This window comes from Gigantopelta aegis, chromosome 14, assembly GCF_016097555.1.
Source record: "Gigantopelta aegis isolate Gae_Host chromosome 14, Gae_host_genome, whole genome shotgun sequence".
Taxonomy (NCBI): Eukaryota; Metazoa; Mollusca; class Gastropoda; order Neomphalida; family Peltospiridae; genus Gigantopelta; species Gigantopelta aegis.
Genome location: NC_054712.1, coordinates 22,123,290 through 22,139,779, shown reverse-complemented (window position 1 = coordinate 22,139,779; position 16,490 = coordinate 22,123,290). Strand labels below are relative to the sequence as shown.

At 45.6% G+C, this 16,490-nt stretch overlaps 2 protein-coding genes across 4 annotated transcripts; both read right to left on the bottom strand.

Moving 5' to 3' along the window:
• Positions 1 to 210: 210 nt before the first annotated feature.
• Positions 211 to 7,891, bottom strand: LOC121388846. 3 transcript variants are annotated; one of them, XR_005960013.1, is made up of 2 exons: positions 1,237 to 2,856; positions 211 to 337 (listed from the first exon to the last, which is right to left on the bottom strand). XR_005960013.1 is itself a non-coding variant. In XM_041520362.1 (2 exons), exon 1 carries the CDS (start codon positions 7,668 to 7,670, stop codon positions 6,897 to 6,899), a length of 774 nt encoding a protein of 257 aa, XP_041376296.1. In that variant the 5' UTR covers positions 7,671 to 7,891; the 3' UTR covers positions 219 to 1,412; positions 5,037 to 6,896. The 3 variants fall into 3 exon arrangements, 2 of the variants coding, with proteins under 2 accessions (XP_041376296.1, XP_041376297.1); XM_041520362.1 differs by adding an exon at positions 5,037 to 7,891 and having other exon boundaries at positions 219 to 1,412; XM_041520363.1 differs by lacking the exon at positions 1,237 to 2,856 and adding an exon at positions 5,037 to 7,891 and having other exon boundaries at positions 233 to 337.
• A 67-nt stretch (positions 7,892 to 7,958) lies between these two features.
• On the bottom strand, positions 7,959 to 12,550 carry LOC121389136. The gene is made up of 3 exons (XM_041520748.1): positions 10,745 to 12,550; positions 9,642 to 10,617; positions 7,959 to 8,791 (listed from the first exon to the last, which is right to left on the bottom strand). Exons 1-3 carry the CDS (start codon positions 12,548 to 12,550, stop codon positions 7,959 to 7,961), a joined length of 3,615 nt encoding a protein of 1,204 aa, XP_041376682.1.
• Between the last annotated feature and the right edge of the window lie 3,940 nt (positions 12,551 to 16,490).

Sequence of the window (16,490 nt, the reverse complement as noted above, 5' to 3'; positions counted from 1 at the left end):
AGCCTTTGTGGTTTGGGCTGGAATTCAGGGTGGATAATATCTGATCTTGACGTCATCCGAACAGGCGTCGTTGACTGGTGTGAAATAAAGGAATGAACTAATTATACCGATAGTTGACCCTCTAGCCCAACAACATGGAGCAGAATTCATTTTCATGGACAATAACTAGTAATTTTCAGCAAACAGATAAAAAAGTATGTACAAGATCAATATAATTTTTGTCTCTATGCTTCTACAGAAAAATTGATACATAATGAAAACAACGTTTGCATTTTTTACATTTTGGATGTATTTTCTCAGAATGAATTTCTCTTCTTCAGATCTTCATGTGTGGGATCTGCAAAGAAAAAACCCGACAAAAAACACTAAACAAAACAAACAATAATAATGGTTGAGGCAAACGTTATTATAAGTTTTATGATATAAATTGGATACGATTGATGCCAATCTAAAGACTAATATGACGTTAGACCTCGCCGTGAAAAACATGAGTGGAGTGATTAATTGCTCCCCTAACTTAGATTATGTCGAGCCGTTTACAATATTGCCATGTGATACCATGTAAAATTCACATGCTAATGGGAGTAATTAAGTACAATCCTTAAATTTGTCTCAGCGAAATGATGAGGAGCATGAATGATGGTTACCCTTAAAACGTGAACTCTCGTTCAGTGCGAGATCTGTCACGGTAAATTAGTAGTGCTCTTACAATACCACATACCAGATGTTTCACCCTCATTGGTGGATGCATTGGGTCATTTACCATTAGTTATTACCATTAGTAATATAATGATTTGTGATACACTGTTTGTGGCAGTTTTCTTAAACACATCAGTTTGTTGCTAACAGGAATACTAGTAGTCTATAAGGGTAAGATATATCTAATTTCACAGTTTATGGCTAGTACCACAATCGTTTTGTGTTTGATACATTGAAACGTTTTAACTAAAACCAACAATAACACTAGCCGATGTGTATTTTTGTGCTGGGGGTGGTTATATTATATCCCCAGCCCCCCCCCCCCCCCCCCCCCCCCCCCCAGCTCCTTACTGTGGTTTCACATAATTTTATAAATAATATATTCATATCCTTACCCTTTGTTACACCCAATAGCCTATGTGTAGTTTTGTGCTAGGGTTTCGCTAAACATTCATTCAATCCAACAATATAACATAGGAGGCGCAGCTTTGTGCGGTTTCAAGGCAGCACGATACCAGATACTATTAATTTACTCACCTATTTCCGACCACCAGCAGCACCATAAAAACTTTGTTGATTATTGTTCTGCATGGAATGCATGGTGGAGATCACCGAGTTGATCATCATCTGGTAAAACATCTGCATCTCGCCCTTTCGTTGCTCACAGGTACAGTTCGGATACTGCGCGACGACGGCCACCACGCCTAGGACGACTGCGAATAGAAACAGCTTGGACAACATCTCTAGTGTCGAGTGATCGGAGTTCTCTCTAGCTTCTGAGACGTGTCCAAGTTGTCTTCAGTTTTTATCAATAGGATTGACGTCTGTTCATTTATTATATTATTGACTCGTGGCCACAGCACAGGTGACTGACCATCTGTTAAACATGATTTCGCGGCAAAAGCACAACATTGTGTTGACATAGCCTCTGTAGGTGGTGCCATGAAAACGTTCATCAATATTCGACGGCAGTATAATGACTTTATGACAAAAATATATCTACTTATTTACTTATTCATGTTTTGGACAACATGTGATCAGAGGCAAATCACTGGTATAGTCTTTATCCTTGTTTACACAGACGGATCACGGGATGGGAATTGTGTGGCTTCTGCTACATTGTTTTTCTATCGGACAATAATTTCTATTGCCCGATTCAGCATCGTTTTTTACTGCTGAAATTTGGGTAATCAATAAAGCCCTGGAACAGTTTAAGATTCATGTGCATCTACATACCTTATTTTTACACTCACTTTCATGCACTGGAAGAAATTAAGGATTCACATGCATCCAAATATATAATGTTTAACAGACTCGCTTTCGTGTCTCCAGGCATAACACACTTCGATATATAACCGGTTGCTGTCTTAAGATATCGGCTGTATCCTACGAAGGTTAGAATGGTGAATGCAGCTTGGCAGAGCCTCACTGCACTCGCCATTCGTCCTGAGCAGGATAAGCCGATATCTTAGACAGTAACGAGATATTTCTTTTATCCTGCAATCCTACAGGAATATTCGGAAAATCATTATTTATACCAGTTTTGTGTACGCAAAAATCGTGGACCGCTCTATAGTCCGAAGGTTCATTGATCCGAAACACTATACTTCGTTTATTGAAATCCAACAGTTAAAGCTGCTATATAAGGTTACCAGGTTATAACATCGATTACTAAATCAAAATGCAGGAATATTTTTACTTTTACGTCTTGCTAATTGAATAGTAGGTATTTGACGATATCCGTTGATAGCGAAGATCGACGAGTGTATTAACATTTTCATTCTGGCTGATGAATTTTTCAATTTCGTTACATTGTTTGATTTGTTTTCATCACAGAAGTCATCTTTCATTAATTCACGGTAAACATTATCTGGAATGTTCAAGTCTGTTTCATTTGTATTTGACGCAGTCTCTTGTATTACCTGACATCTAGATCTGGCCACCTGCATCATTCCACGGGCAGCTGTGTGCATATTAAACATATTATAGGTCTCAAGAGGTTTGATAATCAACATGACTCGTCCTGTTACGCCCCTGCGTGTTCTGTAACCTCACCGTGGTGCAGGGGTGTAACATTCTCTTTGAGAATGGCCAATACAGCACAAAATTGAAGTTTTGAGTAAAATTCAGTATCTGTAAAATTCTGTGATATTTGTGTTTTTGCACAGTTCTTTACACTGTTTTTGTTGAATTCTTGAATTTTTATATTGATGTTGATCATCACTTTATTTATTTGTATTACCATAGTTTGACACCCAATAGCCGATGTATTGTTCATGCTGGGGTGTCGTTAAACATTCATTCATTCATTCGTCCTGTTACGATTCCTGTGTCGACGTCGCCATATTCAGTTTTGTAGCAGACGTTAATGTGTGTAGGACTGTATCCTAAAATATTGTGACAAAATCCCCTAGTCGTTGTTACGCGACTGTAGTGATACACCTGGTGTTGTGTCGAGCGGTGGCCACTGTAACTTGTACCCGTACCAACCCCTTATTTGGGCAAAAAGGACGAATAAAAATAGGAATGTCCCATATAAGGTAATAAAGGTCACGATACAAATAACAATCCCTCCAATATGGCAAAGAAGGTCACGTTATAAATAGCGCACACTATATAAAGCAAATAATGTCAAGTTTAAAATAGCACTAAGTCGTAAATGCCGGAAATAGGAATTAATAAATACAATAAACTAATATTTAAGGAAACCACTATTTTTCTAATAACTACTATACACTAGCATATTTAAATAATATCCTAACTTATCTAAACAATAGTCCATTTACAACCTAATTAATATAGCAACAGGCTGAAAATCGTTCATATGTAAAATTCAAACATAGCGGTTTCCATGCAAATAAAATTGTGCTATTTTCACAGCTTCAACTGGCTAGAAATGGTAAAAACGCTAACGACAGATAGCACAGATAGTGACTGATACATATTCGATTACTTAAAAATGCTATACTATTTCTTAAATAGTAAGAGTAATAATGACAGAATATTTTAATATTTTCCTTCAAAAACTATCTCTGAGCCGCTAGTCTGCGGTCCGTCAAATAACCGCGAAGGCCGGTAATGGAGACTTCGTCATCAAACAACATTAATAATTACTAAACGTCCACATTTTGTTACATTGCCACCTCCCTTGAAAAATTATTCGTCCCAAACAATAAATATACTGAACCGCAAAACAAACGTCATTTTCTCCAATGCTAATAAAAATTAAGAAATAATTACTCTTTCATTAGGTTTATTTAAGAAACGCATCTCCCCTCATTTAAGCCCATTCTAATTTTATTTTGATAGTGACCCCTCACCCCCCCCCCCCCAAAAAAAAAATATATATATACATATTTCCTGGGTCCACCCTAGCTATTAATAACGGGTGGTTGATAAAATTTTATCAGCACGTCCCATCCCCAGGACATAAATCGTAGACTAAAATTAATGGGGCTGCATCAATTGAATGATGGAAAGTTAAAAAACTTAACATTTTTGTTAGTGTCCCTTTGCGCCTCTGTTGCGTCCTTGTGCGCTGCGCCTTTACTGCGCTCTTTTTGTATAAGCGATGAATTGTTTATTTCCTATGCATATCTGTATCCCATTTCCTTGTGTACTGGCGACCATTCCATTCCTGCTGGTTCTAAGTTCCGTTCTGTGTGTCTTCGGACTTGGGGAATCCACAAGCCAGCGAAAGCTCATGTCATGTCATGTCATAGGGTTTTACGTGCACATTCAGAACAAGCTGTTGTAGCGCACGCCTGTCGTGGGCACAAGAGCCGGCCTTGGCCGGCTCCTCCGATGACAGGAAAGGTGGGGGGAGGGGAGACCAGGGACCACCTGCACTGGCAGGTGCAAGGGAGCACCAGCAGCCCGATCAAATCGGTAGCAGGGGGGGGGGGGGGGGGGGTGCTATGGAATTTGAATGGAGCAGTTAAATGACAAAGAGAAAAGGGTGCACAATTTTGAACGGTCGGTCGAAAGGTAAATGGCCGAGCTAATATAGCTCTGTGCTCCGCCTCTTTTATACGGGTGGAAGTGTACCACGTGACTGACTGCCTACGTGTCCGCTGGTTCATGACGTCATTCTCTGTGTATCTTCGTCATACCCAGTGCACCATAATGAACCCGGAAATAAGTTGCAAATATTCGCTATTTCATAATTATTATTTGTAGAACAGCCAATTAAGAATACTTTCTTGTTTCTTAATAATTATTTCTTCACTTACAGAATATTATAATTATATAAATTCATTCTGAAACCTGACAATATTTGCAGCCTATTATAATGTCGTGATTTTACCGAGTATTTAGATTAATTAAAGGTTACTTACGATTTATCTGATTATCAGGATTAGTATGCTTCTAGCCTGTTGGCGGTTCAGATGCAAGAGTGTCGCCTCTCCTTTCCAGAATCGTCTGCTCTCGTTTTTTGCCATGTGACGCTCCTCGTCCAATGGGCGGGTCCCTTTTTCCCGCCAATCCCTACATGGTAAGGCACCAGTAGATTATTTGTCTCCAGGGGTGTCAGGCAGCGGACCAGTTCCAATTTTGACATCCGGTCGTCGACTGGTCGCGAGTCACCACACTCTCCCCCGTTTTATAGAAGAGAAGATCACCTCCCGAATTTCCAAGGAACATTAAACACTTCACCAGCGGGTTACTGGCTCGGACTCATCCGGGCCAGGATTCAACGACCATCCATGAATAAACAGGTTCTTTGTAAACATCCAGAGTTTCCTGTTGTTATAGGTTAAGACTACCCCCCAAAAGAAACAGTCATATCCTGTTAGTAAAAAAGATACTGACTTATCTGGCGGTGGCATCCAGAAAAGCCATTAAAGTTATATCCACGAATATTATCCATTGAGCATAGTTAAAGTCAAATCCATGAATATTCAAATTATGCATTAAGCACAGTTAAAGTCACATCCAGAAATATTAAAGTTATGCCTTAAGCACAGTTAAAGTCACATCCAGGAATATTAATAATGAAACACCAAGAACTACTCCTTGAATAACACTTAAAGTTGAACACTTAAAAGTTAAACACTTAAACACTTAAAAGTTAAACACTTAAAAGTTAACAGTTAAATAAATTCCAACTCAGCCTTTTGCAAATGTCAGTCAAGGCAACTATATTACATTATATTACACAAACCTAACAAAAAAACTGGTCCATCACATTTTGCCCTATATGATGTTGGCCTCCTAATTACATCCTTACCAAAAAAGAGTCATAATTCAAATAATTATCCCTCAACTTAGCAATAGTTAATTGAAAATTAACTATTATTCCCCCACAAAATAATTTGGGACCCTCTCCCTAAGGAAAACAAGATAAAACAGGATTTTTCATGGCAGATACCTTCCCTCCCCCTCACAAAAGATGGAAAAGGTCCGCATCATCCAGGAAAAATATAATTTTATGTCCTGTTTTATCTTCTGAGTATTACATACTTACCTGAGAAGAGACCCCTTAAAAATCAGGTCTGTTCCCAATTACCCAAAATCCAACCCCCCTTCCTGGGACATCTTCTATGATTACTTACCCACAGGCCTCCCATACCCAATTAACTGTTCCCCAAGTGGATGCTGAACACCAACCATTCACCTGAAATACATTCAACTGGATAATATTGTTAGACCTGAAATAAAACATTATAATTAGACATATCATACAGTTATTCGAATTTAGCCCTAATTCTCTTGTCTAGCAGACCATAATTAAAATATACCACCAGTGAAAATCCCCCACCATTGTGAAATAATTATGTTCAATATTTTAAATTCAGTACATATCTCTATGATATGGAAGGTTGTTCCCAGCTAATGCCGGGTACCAACCCGTTCCGTACAGACAACCCATATGACCTACTGGTTTAATAATCACCCTTCCGTTTTATTTTCTTTACCGGTTAACCAGCCCGTACAACCGCCGGGCGTTGGAAACAGTGCTTTGCAGCACTGCTTCCAGGGAGGTTTTTCGAACCCGGGCCACCTCGGCTGCCACCTCTCCGAGGTAACTCGGGCCGCTAGGACCTTGGCCCCTCAGTCCGATATGAGGAGCATTTGTCTCTAATAGAAGACGATCGACAGGGATAAGCGCCACTGCCTGGCGTTGTTCCCCGTCGATTGCAAACACCTTCCCGGAGACCCCAAAATAGGCCTCCGGGAACAACCTACAGGCATCCTTAACTGCTTGGCACCCCCCGTCGAAAGAGGTTAAGTGAATTTTTTGGGTTGGGGGGCACCTCTCCTGGAGGAGAAGGATACCAGCCGCGAGAGGGCCACGACTCCAATTTCCCCTCCACCCATCCCCTATCCGCGTCTTGGACCGTGGTTGCGAATCGGGGATGAATCCCTACTACCACTTTCCAGGCCGGGTAGCATTCCACCGTAGGTGGAACGTGACCCGGCTCGATGTACACTGACACACCCCCTATCACATCAATAGCGGGGCAGGGAATACGGTGTGGATAGTTGTACCGCACCACTTTCTCCAAACTGGGATCTGTGCCCAGTTTCATTACCCGGGCACAAGACTTTGGATGAAAATGGGCATCCACCCCTTGAAGCCGACCCCTCCCCTCGACTAATGGCCCAGAAGAAGCCGCCCAGCTCTCACCGGGCTCTGCCCCAACTAAGACCACCCTAGTGTCCCCTTCTACCGACAGAGACTTCCCGCTCCCTGTTATTACCAAACTTCCCGGGGCATCGTCGTGAGAAATCTCTGTTCCCGCCAGGATACACTTATCTCGAGGAATATCTACCCCCTGAGCCGACCATCCCAAAAACCAACGGCGGTCCTCTAGTGACAACAATGCCACCGCATGTAACAACGCTCTCCAGTGTATGAGCGCAGACATGCTCAACACTGGATGTAGAGTAAACTGCTGAGATGGCTCACCCAGAAAACGGGCCATCTGTTCTATTGCGGGCATGTCCACCTCTGACGGGCCCACCATACTCGGGATCAATGGTCCCAGTCTACTAGCCAACTGTCGCGGAGTACCCGACGGTCCGCAGACCCTCCTTGCCAGGTCTCTCACTGCCGCCCACCGAATGGTAGCCAGGTTTGGGGTACGTGGATTTGCTGCCCCCAAGATTCCCGGGATGTGTACTGACAGGGCATGCGCCCGTAATTTACGGGTGCATGTCCCACAGCCTGGGACTGGACATTTGGAGTCCCGAGACTTTTTACCCCCCCCCCCCGTCCTTTACCCGTCTCTGACCCTTTCCTCTTTCCCCCAAGGCTAACCGCTCCGGGCGTAAGCCCAGCATCCTTGGGCGAAACCGACTCGGTCGATTCCGGTGAGGTGGATCGGGGGGGAACATAGACCTGACGGAGATCTGGGCAAGCCCAACCCCCGCGGAGGCCGGGGTAAGGCCACTCCCAGTGGAAACCTGGACTGACCAGGTGTGGACAGTCCCGGACGGGAAATGAGAAACCCAAATACAGGCAATTTTCCCCTTTCCCATGCCCCCAAGATTCCCCGTCCTCTCCCCCGGTGTAAGAATCCTGGAGGAGGAGAGCCCTCCCTTAAGTGTATGGGCGTGGGAAAACAGAAAGGAGGGATATCGGGCAAGGAATCCTCCGATTGGAGTGACGACCCCGCCGCCGCTGGTGGAGACACACTTACCTCCCCCAGGTCCCCTTCCTGAGGCGACACACCCACCTCGACGGACTCCTCATGAGGTGATGGGCCCACCTCGGCTAGCTCCCCTTGAGGTGATGAGCCCACCTCTGCTGGCTCCCCTTGAGGTGATGGGTCCACCTCGGCTGACTCCCCTTGAGGTGATGGGCCCACCTCGGCTGGCTCCCCTTGAGGTGATGGGTCCACCTCGGCTGACTCCCCTTGAGGTGATGGGTCCACCTCGGCTGACTCCCCTTGAGGTGATGGGCCCACCTCGGCTGGCTCCCCTTGAGGTGATGGGCCCACCTCGGCTGACTCCCCTTGAGGTGATGGTTCCACCTCGGCTGACTCCCCTTGAGGTGATGGGCCCACCTCGGCTGGCTCCCCCTGAGGTGATGGGCCCACCTCGGCTGGCTCCCCCTGAGGTGATGGGTCCACCTCGGCTGACTCCTCTTGAGGTGGTGGCTCCACCTCTGCTGGTGCTTCTTCGTCAGGCAGGGGGGGGGGGGGGGGGAGCGTCACTCCCCCACCTACCCACAACTGTTTTGTCCTCGTGATTCATTTTCTATGAGAAAGAAAAGAACAGTTCAAAAGGACCTAAATAATACTAACCCGAACAAGCCAACGTACCGTAATGAATAGTTAAAGTGTCATCTATCGGGAACCTATCTGTGCACCTCATCTCCCCCCACCAGCAAGTACAACACCATGGAACCAATAAACCGAAAATCAGCAAATACCTACTTTAATTAGCAAATCAGCAAATCATGCAATATAACCTAAAAAAACAAAAAAAACAAAAAAACAAACAAACAATTTACATACTCACCACCCAGTCCATTGGGTATATAATGATGATACTTAATTTCAAAAATCAACCATAATTAATAAAAAGTAAGAAATAACAATAGAGATAATTAAGCACCATATCAACGAGCACATCCACCACAACAATCAAGCACAGTAAAGCGCGGTTAAGCAGTGCATAGAGACAACAACCAAGGAGAAAGGAACTACAGAAGAGGGGCGACTATAAGTGAAAGTGCAACTAGTCCTAAGAGGCACAACATGGAACACACCGTACTCACCACCCCTCTGACGGTACTCACTGCGGTGAGTCTGCTCCACACACGGGACAAATGTACAAGTCCATCAATCTACCCTCCTCCGGGGTTACCTCCACACACACACCATGATACCATTCTTTACACCGGTCGCACTGTATCATGAATTCACCTGTGTAAGGCCCCATACAAAAACAATAAGTTTGTTGGCTCTTTGTTTTTCCCCTAGTTTGTCTACCCTGATCTGTTGTTTCCTTCTTCTGGCCCAGTAACTCCCCTTTTGCCCGATCTAACCATGGGGGTACCCTCCGATCATTACACAATTTTAATCGGTCATGGTTGATCACTGACACTCCTTTACGGAGTTGTACTTTGTACAAATAAGGGGATATGCATTCCCTTATCACTCCAGGACCTTTCCATGGTGGGCTAAGTTTTTTGTTTTCCCCTTTAAGAACAGCCGTGTCCAACACATACACATAGTCCCCTTTGGAATACTTGTGTTCTGCTGTTCTCAGGTCATAGTCCCTTTTCATTCTTTTCTGGGACTCACCCAACTTATCCCTAGCCAGTTCATGCGTACTCCTGATGGATTCTTCAAGCTGGGCCACATACTCATCAACATGTGCCGGCTGCTTCCCTACAGGGGGCCTGAACATGAGATCTGCAGGTTGATTGACCTCTCTACCCAGCATCAGGTGATTAGGAGTGTAACCTGTGTGGCGGTTTACCGCAGAGCGTAAGGCCCCTGCCAACTGAGCCAGGTTATCCTCCCACCGGGTTTGAGATTTGTCAATATAGCATCGAACAGCATCCATGAGTGTACGGTTGTACCGTTCGACCTGTCCGTTAGCAGATGGACGATAAGGTGTGGTTCGGGCTTTATGAATATGGAGCAATTTACACACTTCTTGAAATAGCTCCGACTCAAAATTTCTCCCCTGATCAGTGAATATCTCAAAAGGGTAGCCAAATCTCGAGAAAAACTCATTGATAGCTGCCCTTGCTGTCACCTCAGCTGTCTGTGATGGCAATGGTATGCACTCTACCCACTTTGTAAACTGGTCTACCATCATGAGTACATACTCATTACCATTTTCAGTCTTGGGTAATGGTCCCAGGAAATCGAGATGTACCCTCTCCATAGGAACCCCCGCATGAAACTGTTTCATTGGGCACCTCGCCTTCCTATTACCCTTCTTACAACGGTTACACTGTACACAGGTAAACACAAAGTTTTTTTACAGCCCTAGACATACCGTACCAATAATACCTGGCACGCATTCTACATTTGGTACGTTCCACACCCTGGTGACCCGATGCAGGAATATCGTGATTTACCCTGAGCCACTCCCGTCGCAAGGAATGGGGTACAACTAGCAGTTCTCTGCTCCCCGAATCATCCTCAATTCGTTTGTACAGGACCCCACGTTCATCTAAATGAAACGTGTCCCAGTTAACCCAATAGCACTTGGATTCACGGTCGCCCAGAAACAATTCTGCCTCACTGGGTACTACCTGCGTCTCCAACCATTGGATAACCTGTCTCAAATCCCTATCCTCACGCTGCTTTTCCTTCATCTGATCAGCCGAGTATCCCACAAAGGAGTTATCACCCGAACTGTCCTCAGTAGTAGTTACTGACAGCACTTTGGTAGGGACCACCCCTACATCTATATGTGTACACAATGGCCCCGTACTCTGGGGCTGGGGGTCGGACTCAATACCCCCAGTGAGCAACTGCTGGAACTCAGTACTCTGCACCACTGATGCACTCTCAGTCACAGCGGAAACCACCTGCCGTACCAGTGTGGGTTGATCCACCCTGGTGGCTAAAGGTACTGCATCATCTACGTTGTCAAAAAACGAGCCCCATTTATCATTGGCTCGTACACAATACTTGCAGCCCCCACAAGGCAAGTCTTGTAGTTTGACACCTGCCTTAAATTCTGGGCATGGTTGTGATAAAGGCAGTCGTGATAAGGCATCAGCGTCCATGTGCTGCTTACCGGGTCGGTGTTGAATCTGCATGTTATATTGACCCAGTTCCTCTAACCATCTGGCTAATTGACCTTGTGGTTGCTTAAAGTTTAACAACCAGGTTAAACTGTTGTGATCAGTTCTCACTAAGAACCTCCTACCCAGCAGATAGTGGCGGAACTGGCGGGTAAACTTTACCACCGCCAACAATTCTTTCCGGGTAGTACAGTACTTTTTCTGTTCTGAGGTGAGGCTACAGCTGGCATAAGCAACCGTTCTTTCGATGCCGTTCTGCAGCTGAGACAACTCTGCCCCTATTGCCTTGTCCGACGCATCCGTATCAAGTATGAATGGGTCATCTTTGTTGGGCAAAGTTAGCACCGGAGTGGATACCAGTGCATCTTTTATCTTAACCCAAGCTGCCTCCTGAGCAGGTCCCCACATAAATGTTTTTTTACCCGTGATCTCGTACAAGGGGACTGCAATTTCCGCAAAGTTAGCTATGAAATTTCGATGGTAGTTGGCAAAGCCCAAAAAACTTTCTACCTCCCTTGTGCACCGGGGAATAGGCCACTCCCGAACACTGTCGGCATATCCAGTGCCCATCTCTACCCCGTTGGGACCTATCACTCTACCCAGAAATTCCACCTTTGTTTGAAATAGTTCACATTTCTTCGGTTTGAACTTCAGACCATATTCGCGAAATCTGTTAAAGACTGACCGCAAATTAGTCAAATGATCACCCTGGTCCTTACCCATGACCAAAATATCATCCAAGAATGCTAATGCCACATTCCACGTTAACCCTCTCAAAACCAAGTTCATGGCTCGAGCAAACGTTGCCGGAGCGTTGCACAACCCAAAACCCATGCGTACGAACTCAAAAAGGCCATACTTTGTCACAAAAGCAGTCTTTTTCCGGTCCTCTGCTTTAACACCAATCTGGTAATATGCTGAATTAGCATCCAGTTTGGAAAACCAGATATTTCCAGACAGGGTGTCTAAACACTCATCTATCAGTGGTAACGGGTACACGTCTTTGACAGTGACCTCGTTCAACTTCCTGTAGTCAATACACCACCGTACCCCTCCATCCCGTTTACGAATCAGTACGGGAGCAGAGGCCCACTCAGACGCAGATGGCTGAATTATTTCTGCATCTAGCATTTTCTGTAAATGAGCTTCTTCCTCATTGACAAAACACATGGGGTGTTCGCCTCATTCTTGCCTTGACCGGCCGGGCATTACCCGTATCTATCTCGTGCTCTATCGTGGTAAATGAGCCAAAGTCAAAGTCACTCTGGGCAAACACATCCTGGTACTCAACCAGTAAAGCGGCCAGGTTTTCCGCTTGCTCAGAGTTCAACTCTTTACAGGAGTTGTCGTACATGTTTTTCAAAAATTCAGGTACCACCTGTTTTTCACCCTGAGATTCTTTCAGCCTTTTTACTGTAACAGATGGCGGCAATTTGCGATTTACCACCAGGGCTGCTTCCATAGCATGCCCCACAACCTGCTGTGCCTGGAGTGTTACTGGTCTATCACCCAAATTCACCAGACACACACTAGCCTTGTTGCCTGCTGCCTGGAACGTATATGGCATCATTGCTAATGTTGATACACACTCCGTGCTCGGTTCAACCACAAATGTGGGCATACTTCGGCTCACACTACAGGGAAAATGTTTCGCTGAATTTGGTGGTACCACCACCTTTTCTAGCACCTTAACCTTCGCCACCACTGGCGACTGACCAATCAATCCAAAAACCATAGAGATGGATTTACCCCCAACCGTCAGTGTGCCTGCCTGTAAATCCAACTTTGCATTACAAGCCCTCAAAAAAGTCTAAACCCAACAACATATCATCCTCGATTGGGGCCACATACATTTTGGATTGAAAATGGGTATCTCCCAGTGTCAAGGTCACAGGACCGACAACAATCCCTTCCATTTTCATTTCTCGGCCTGCGGTATTCAGAGATACAGCCCGAATAACCTTAGGCTTAGTCACCATGCTATCATAGATTCGGTCAGCAATGATATTCACCTCAGCCCCAGTGTCTACTGTGGCATTTACAGAACACCCATTTACAATGACAGGTACAGAGAACATAGGCCCAGCGCTTACAGGTTTAAGTCTGATGACTGGTGTTGCCTCCCCTTTCTCTGTCCCTACCGCCTCCACTGTTATCTGCCCTTCCATTGGACAACTCTCTGGAGGGACGATTACCTTCCTTTCTTCTACTACCCCTTTCTTATCTGGAACATCACCCACCCCTGAGCTGTCCCTAACCTCGTCATCTACACCCCCAGAATGTGCCGTCACCCCCTCGACCACCACTGTCGAAACTGACCCCTCTTTTTGAGCCGCCATTCCCTTCGCCCCAACTGCCACATCCGTGGTTCCTGCAGCCACCCCCTTTTCAGGTGCTACCGCCACTACGTCCACAGTCTCTACGACTACATCCTTCCCCTGGTTACCCCCTATCGTAACGCTATCTTGGCTACTCTCCAAGGTCACCCCATTTTCGACAGTCCGATCTACATGTGACTCTTTCGATGCTAGCCCTTCCTGTTCAGCCACCCCACCCGTTGCCCCTACTGTCGCGCCCGCATTTTCTGCAGCCATCCCATTTTCAGGTGCTCCCCCTGCGACGTCGACAGTCTTTGCAACCACCTCCTCCGAGGTCATACTCGTCTCCTGGTCACACCATGTAACTTTATCCTGGCTACTTTCTCCCAAGGCTACATCGATTTTCATGTTTTGACACATATCCCCTCCCCCAGGGGTCTGGTCTTCGGGCATGATAATGATACAATGATCCCTCTGTAAATTTAGCTTCTGGATGGACGCCGAATTTTGACGTGTACATATCTCTACACCCCCCCCCCCCCCCAACTTACACATTTCTTCCCTACAGAACTGCCAGCCACCCCCTTGGTGCCGACAGCCCTGCTCCCGGTACCCAATGGTACCATACCTGCTAGAGGCCGTCTCCCACTACTATCTTGGACTGGGTTAAGGCCTACTGACCCAGCCCTTTCCCGTTTAACGACTTAGTTCCTTTCCACTGTGGACACTCTCTTCGAAAGTGTCCCACCTCATTGCAAAGATAACATCTAGGAGGCACCCTTTCCCTTCCCTGTGGTGAAGGAGACCCCTCCCTTCTACCCACTGAAGGTGACTTATCCCTAGGTTGGAACTGCCCCCTGTTGTTGTTACCAAAATGCGACCGGTCCCCCCCTGGGCTACTCACTCTCCGCCCCTTTAACTCTACCACTTCCGTCATCAGATGTTCCACCATTTTCTCTAGTCTCTCCATAGCAGAGTGGGAGGCGTTAGGCGTTTCCCGCCCAAGGCTACCAGTGTTTCTACTAACACTCATTTGAGCGACCCGCTGTCCACCGATTGACAGTTCATCCACCCGACTAGACAAAAAATCCAATCTATCTCTTAAACTGTCTCCCACTGGATTAAGCTCCCTATTTATTGTACTCCTATCACTGTGTCCCCATCCGTCTATGCGGGACACACGAGCCTGTAACGGTGTACTACCCGGTATTCTACCAGTAGATCTAGCATTCAGCGCTGCATTGGTGCACTGCCACCGTAACAACGTATCCATAGCATCGTCAAGAGTCCGGGGATTTGCATTGCACAAATGATGTGCCGCCGCTACATCTTCACAACCCTGACAAAATCTGGTCGTTACCTGAGAAGACATAAAGTCGTCGGGCAGACCCTGAAACGCTCTATTTGCTCTATTCGACATATCATACGACCCAAATCGTTTCGCCAGCTTGTGCATAATCTCTGTATATCGGAGGTTTTGGGGGGCCAATATAAGGGCATAATATTCACTAGCCTTACCCTGTAATGAAAAACAAAGTTCCTCTTTACACCGCTGTGGGGGCCAATTCGCACACTCGGCCATGTATTGAAATTTGGTTTCAAAAGCCTTCCAACTACTTTTGCCATTATATTCCACTTTCTTGTTGAAATGAAATAACCTTTCCTCCGGCGCACCCCCTCTTACTGGTAACCTCCCCTCCGGATGAAAATTAAATCCATCCCTGTCTACATCACCCCCTCCTTGGCGATATGGGACACGACCCTGATACATCGACCTCCCCTGTGGGCAAACGGTAGAACCACCCCTTTGGGGGTTAAATCCATCCTCATAAGAAATGGGACTACGCCTATACTGAGTACCCCCCTCTGGGTATGACAGTGGACCACTCCTGTGTGGGTAACCACCCTCCGATGACGGACCGAAATCGCCCCCGTTTGGGTTAACCCCCTCTGGGCGTGAAATGGTACCAACCCTGTTCGGGTAACTACCCTCTGGGTAAGACTCATGACTACCCCTGGCCGGTTTACCCCCCCCCCCCCCCCCTCTGGGCATGGGTAAGTACCACCCCCTTTCGGGTAACTCCCCTCTGGATAGGAAGCAACGTCACCCCTGGGTGGATTACCCCCCCCTCTGGGATGAAAACCAAACTGCCCCTATTGGCATTTGTCCTCTCCCCCGAATGAATACAAAGACCACCCGTCAACGGTGTCCCCCCTTCTACGGTACCGGACCCCGTACTGACTGAACTGTGATACCTAGAATTTCTGTCTACGTACCCAGAACTAGGAGGTGTCAGAATAGAAATGTGGCCTACTTCGTGTGGGCTAACCTGCAAATCCGGGGATTGACTTTCCCCCATAGCCCCATCATTGTCACGAAATGACATACCGGGAATTGTTCCCAGAAAAACACAATAAATAAACGCAAAGTATTTCGAACTTTCAAAAAATACTTTATTCCTCTGCACTGAAGCCGAACCGTAAATTTGAAATCCTCCCCCACAAAAACAAAATTATTACGTCATTTAATCAGAAAAACTTCAAGAATGCAATATTCTATAAAAATATCAATAAAAACACTGTGAAAAACTTCCTATTACTTTGAGAAAATTAATTCGCGAAAAAATTCAATATGGCGGCCAATTAAAAATTTTCCTTTTTCCTGAAAATAATTAAACCCAAAGACAAAAGACAATTAATTTTAAAAAATTTTGTAATTAATAGATTAACAGATGCGTTCAAATGCTCGCAGC

Bases quoted from the DNA above. Each gene is read 5' to 3' on its own strand.
- LOC121388846 (XM_041520362.1), bottom strand. From the start codon at position 7,670: ATGGTGGGCCCGTCAGAGGTGGACATGCCCGCAATAGAACAGATGGCC.
- LOC121389136 (XM_041520748.1), bottom strand. From the start codon at position 12,550: ATGCTAGATGCAGAAATAATTCAGCCATCTGCGTCTGAGTGGGCCTCT. The intron at 10,618-10,744 runs GTAAATCACGAT...ACCTGTGTACAG, and splicing joins TGCGACGGGAGTGGCTCAGG to TGTAACCGTTGTAAGAAGGG. The intron at 8,792-9,641 runs GTAGACAAACTA...CACCACCTCAAG, and splicing joins GAAGGAAACAACAGATCAGG to AGGAGTCAGCCGAGGTGGAC.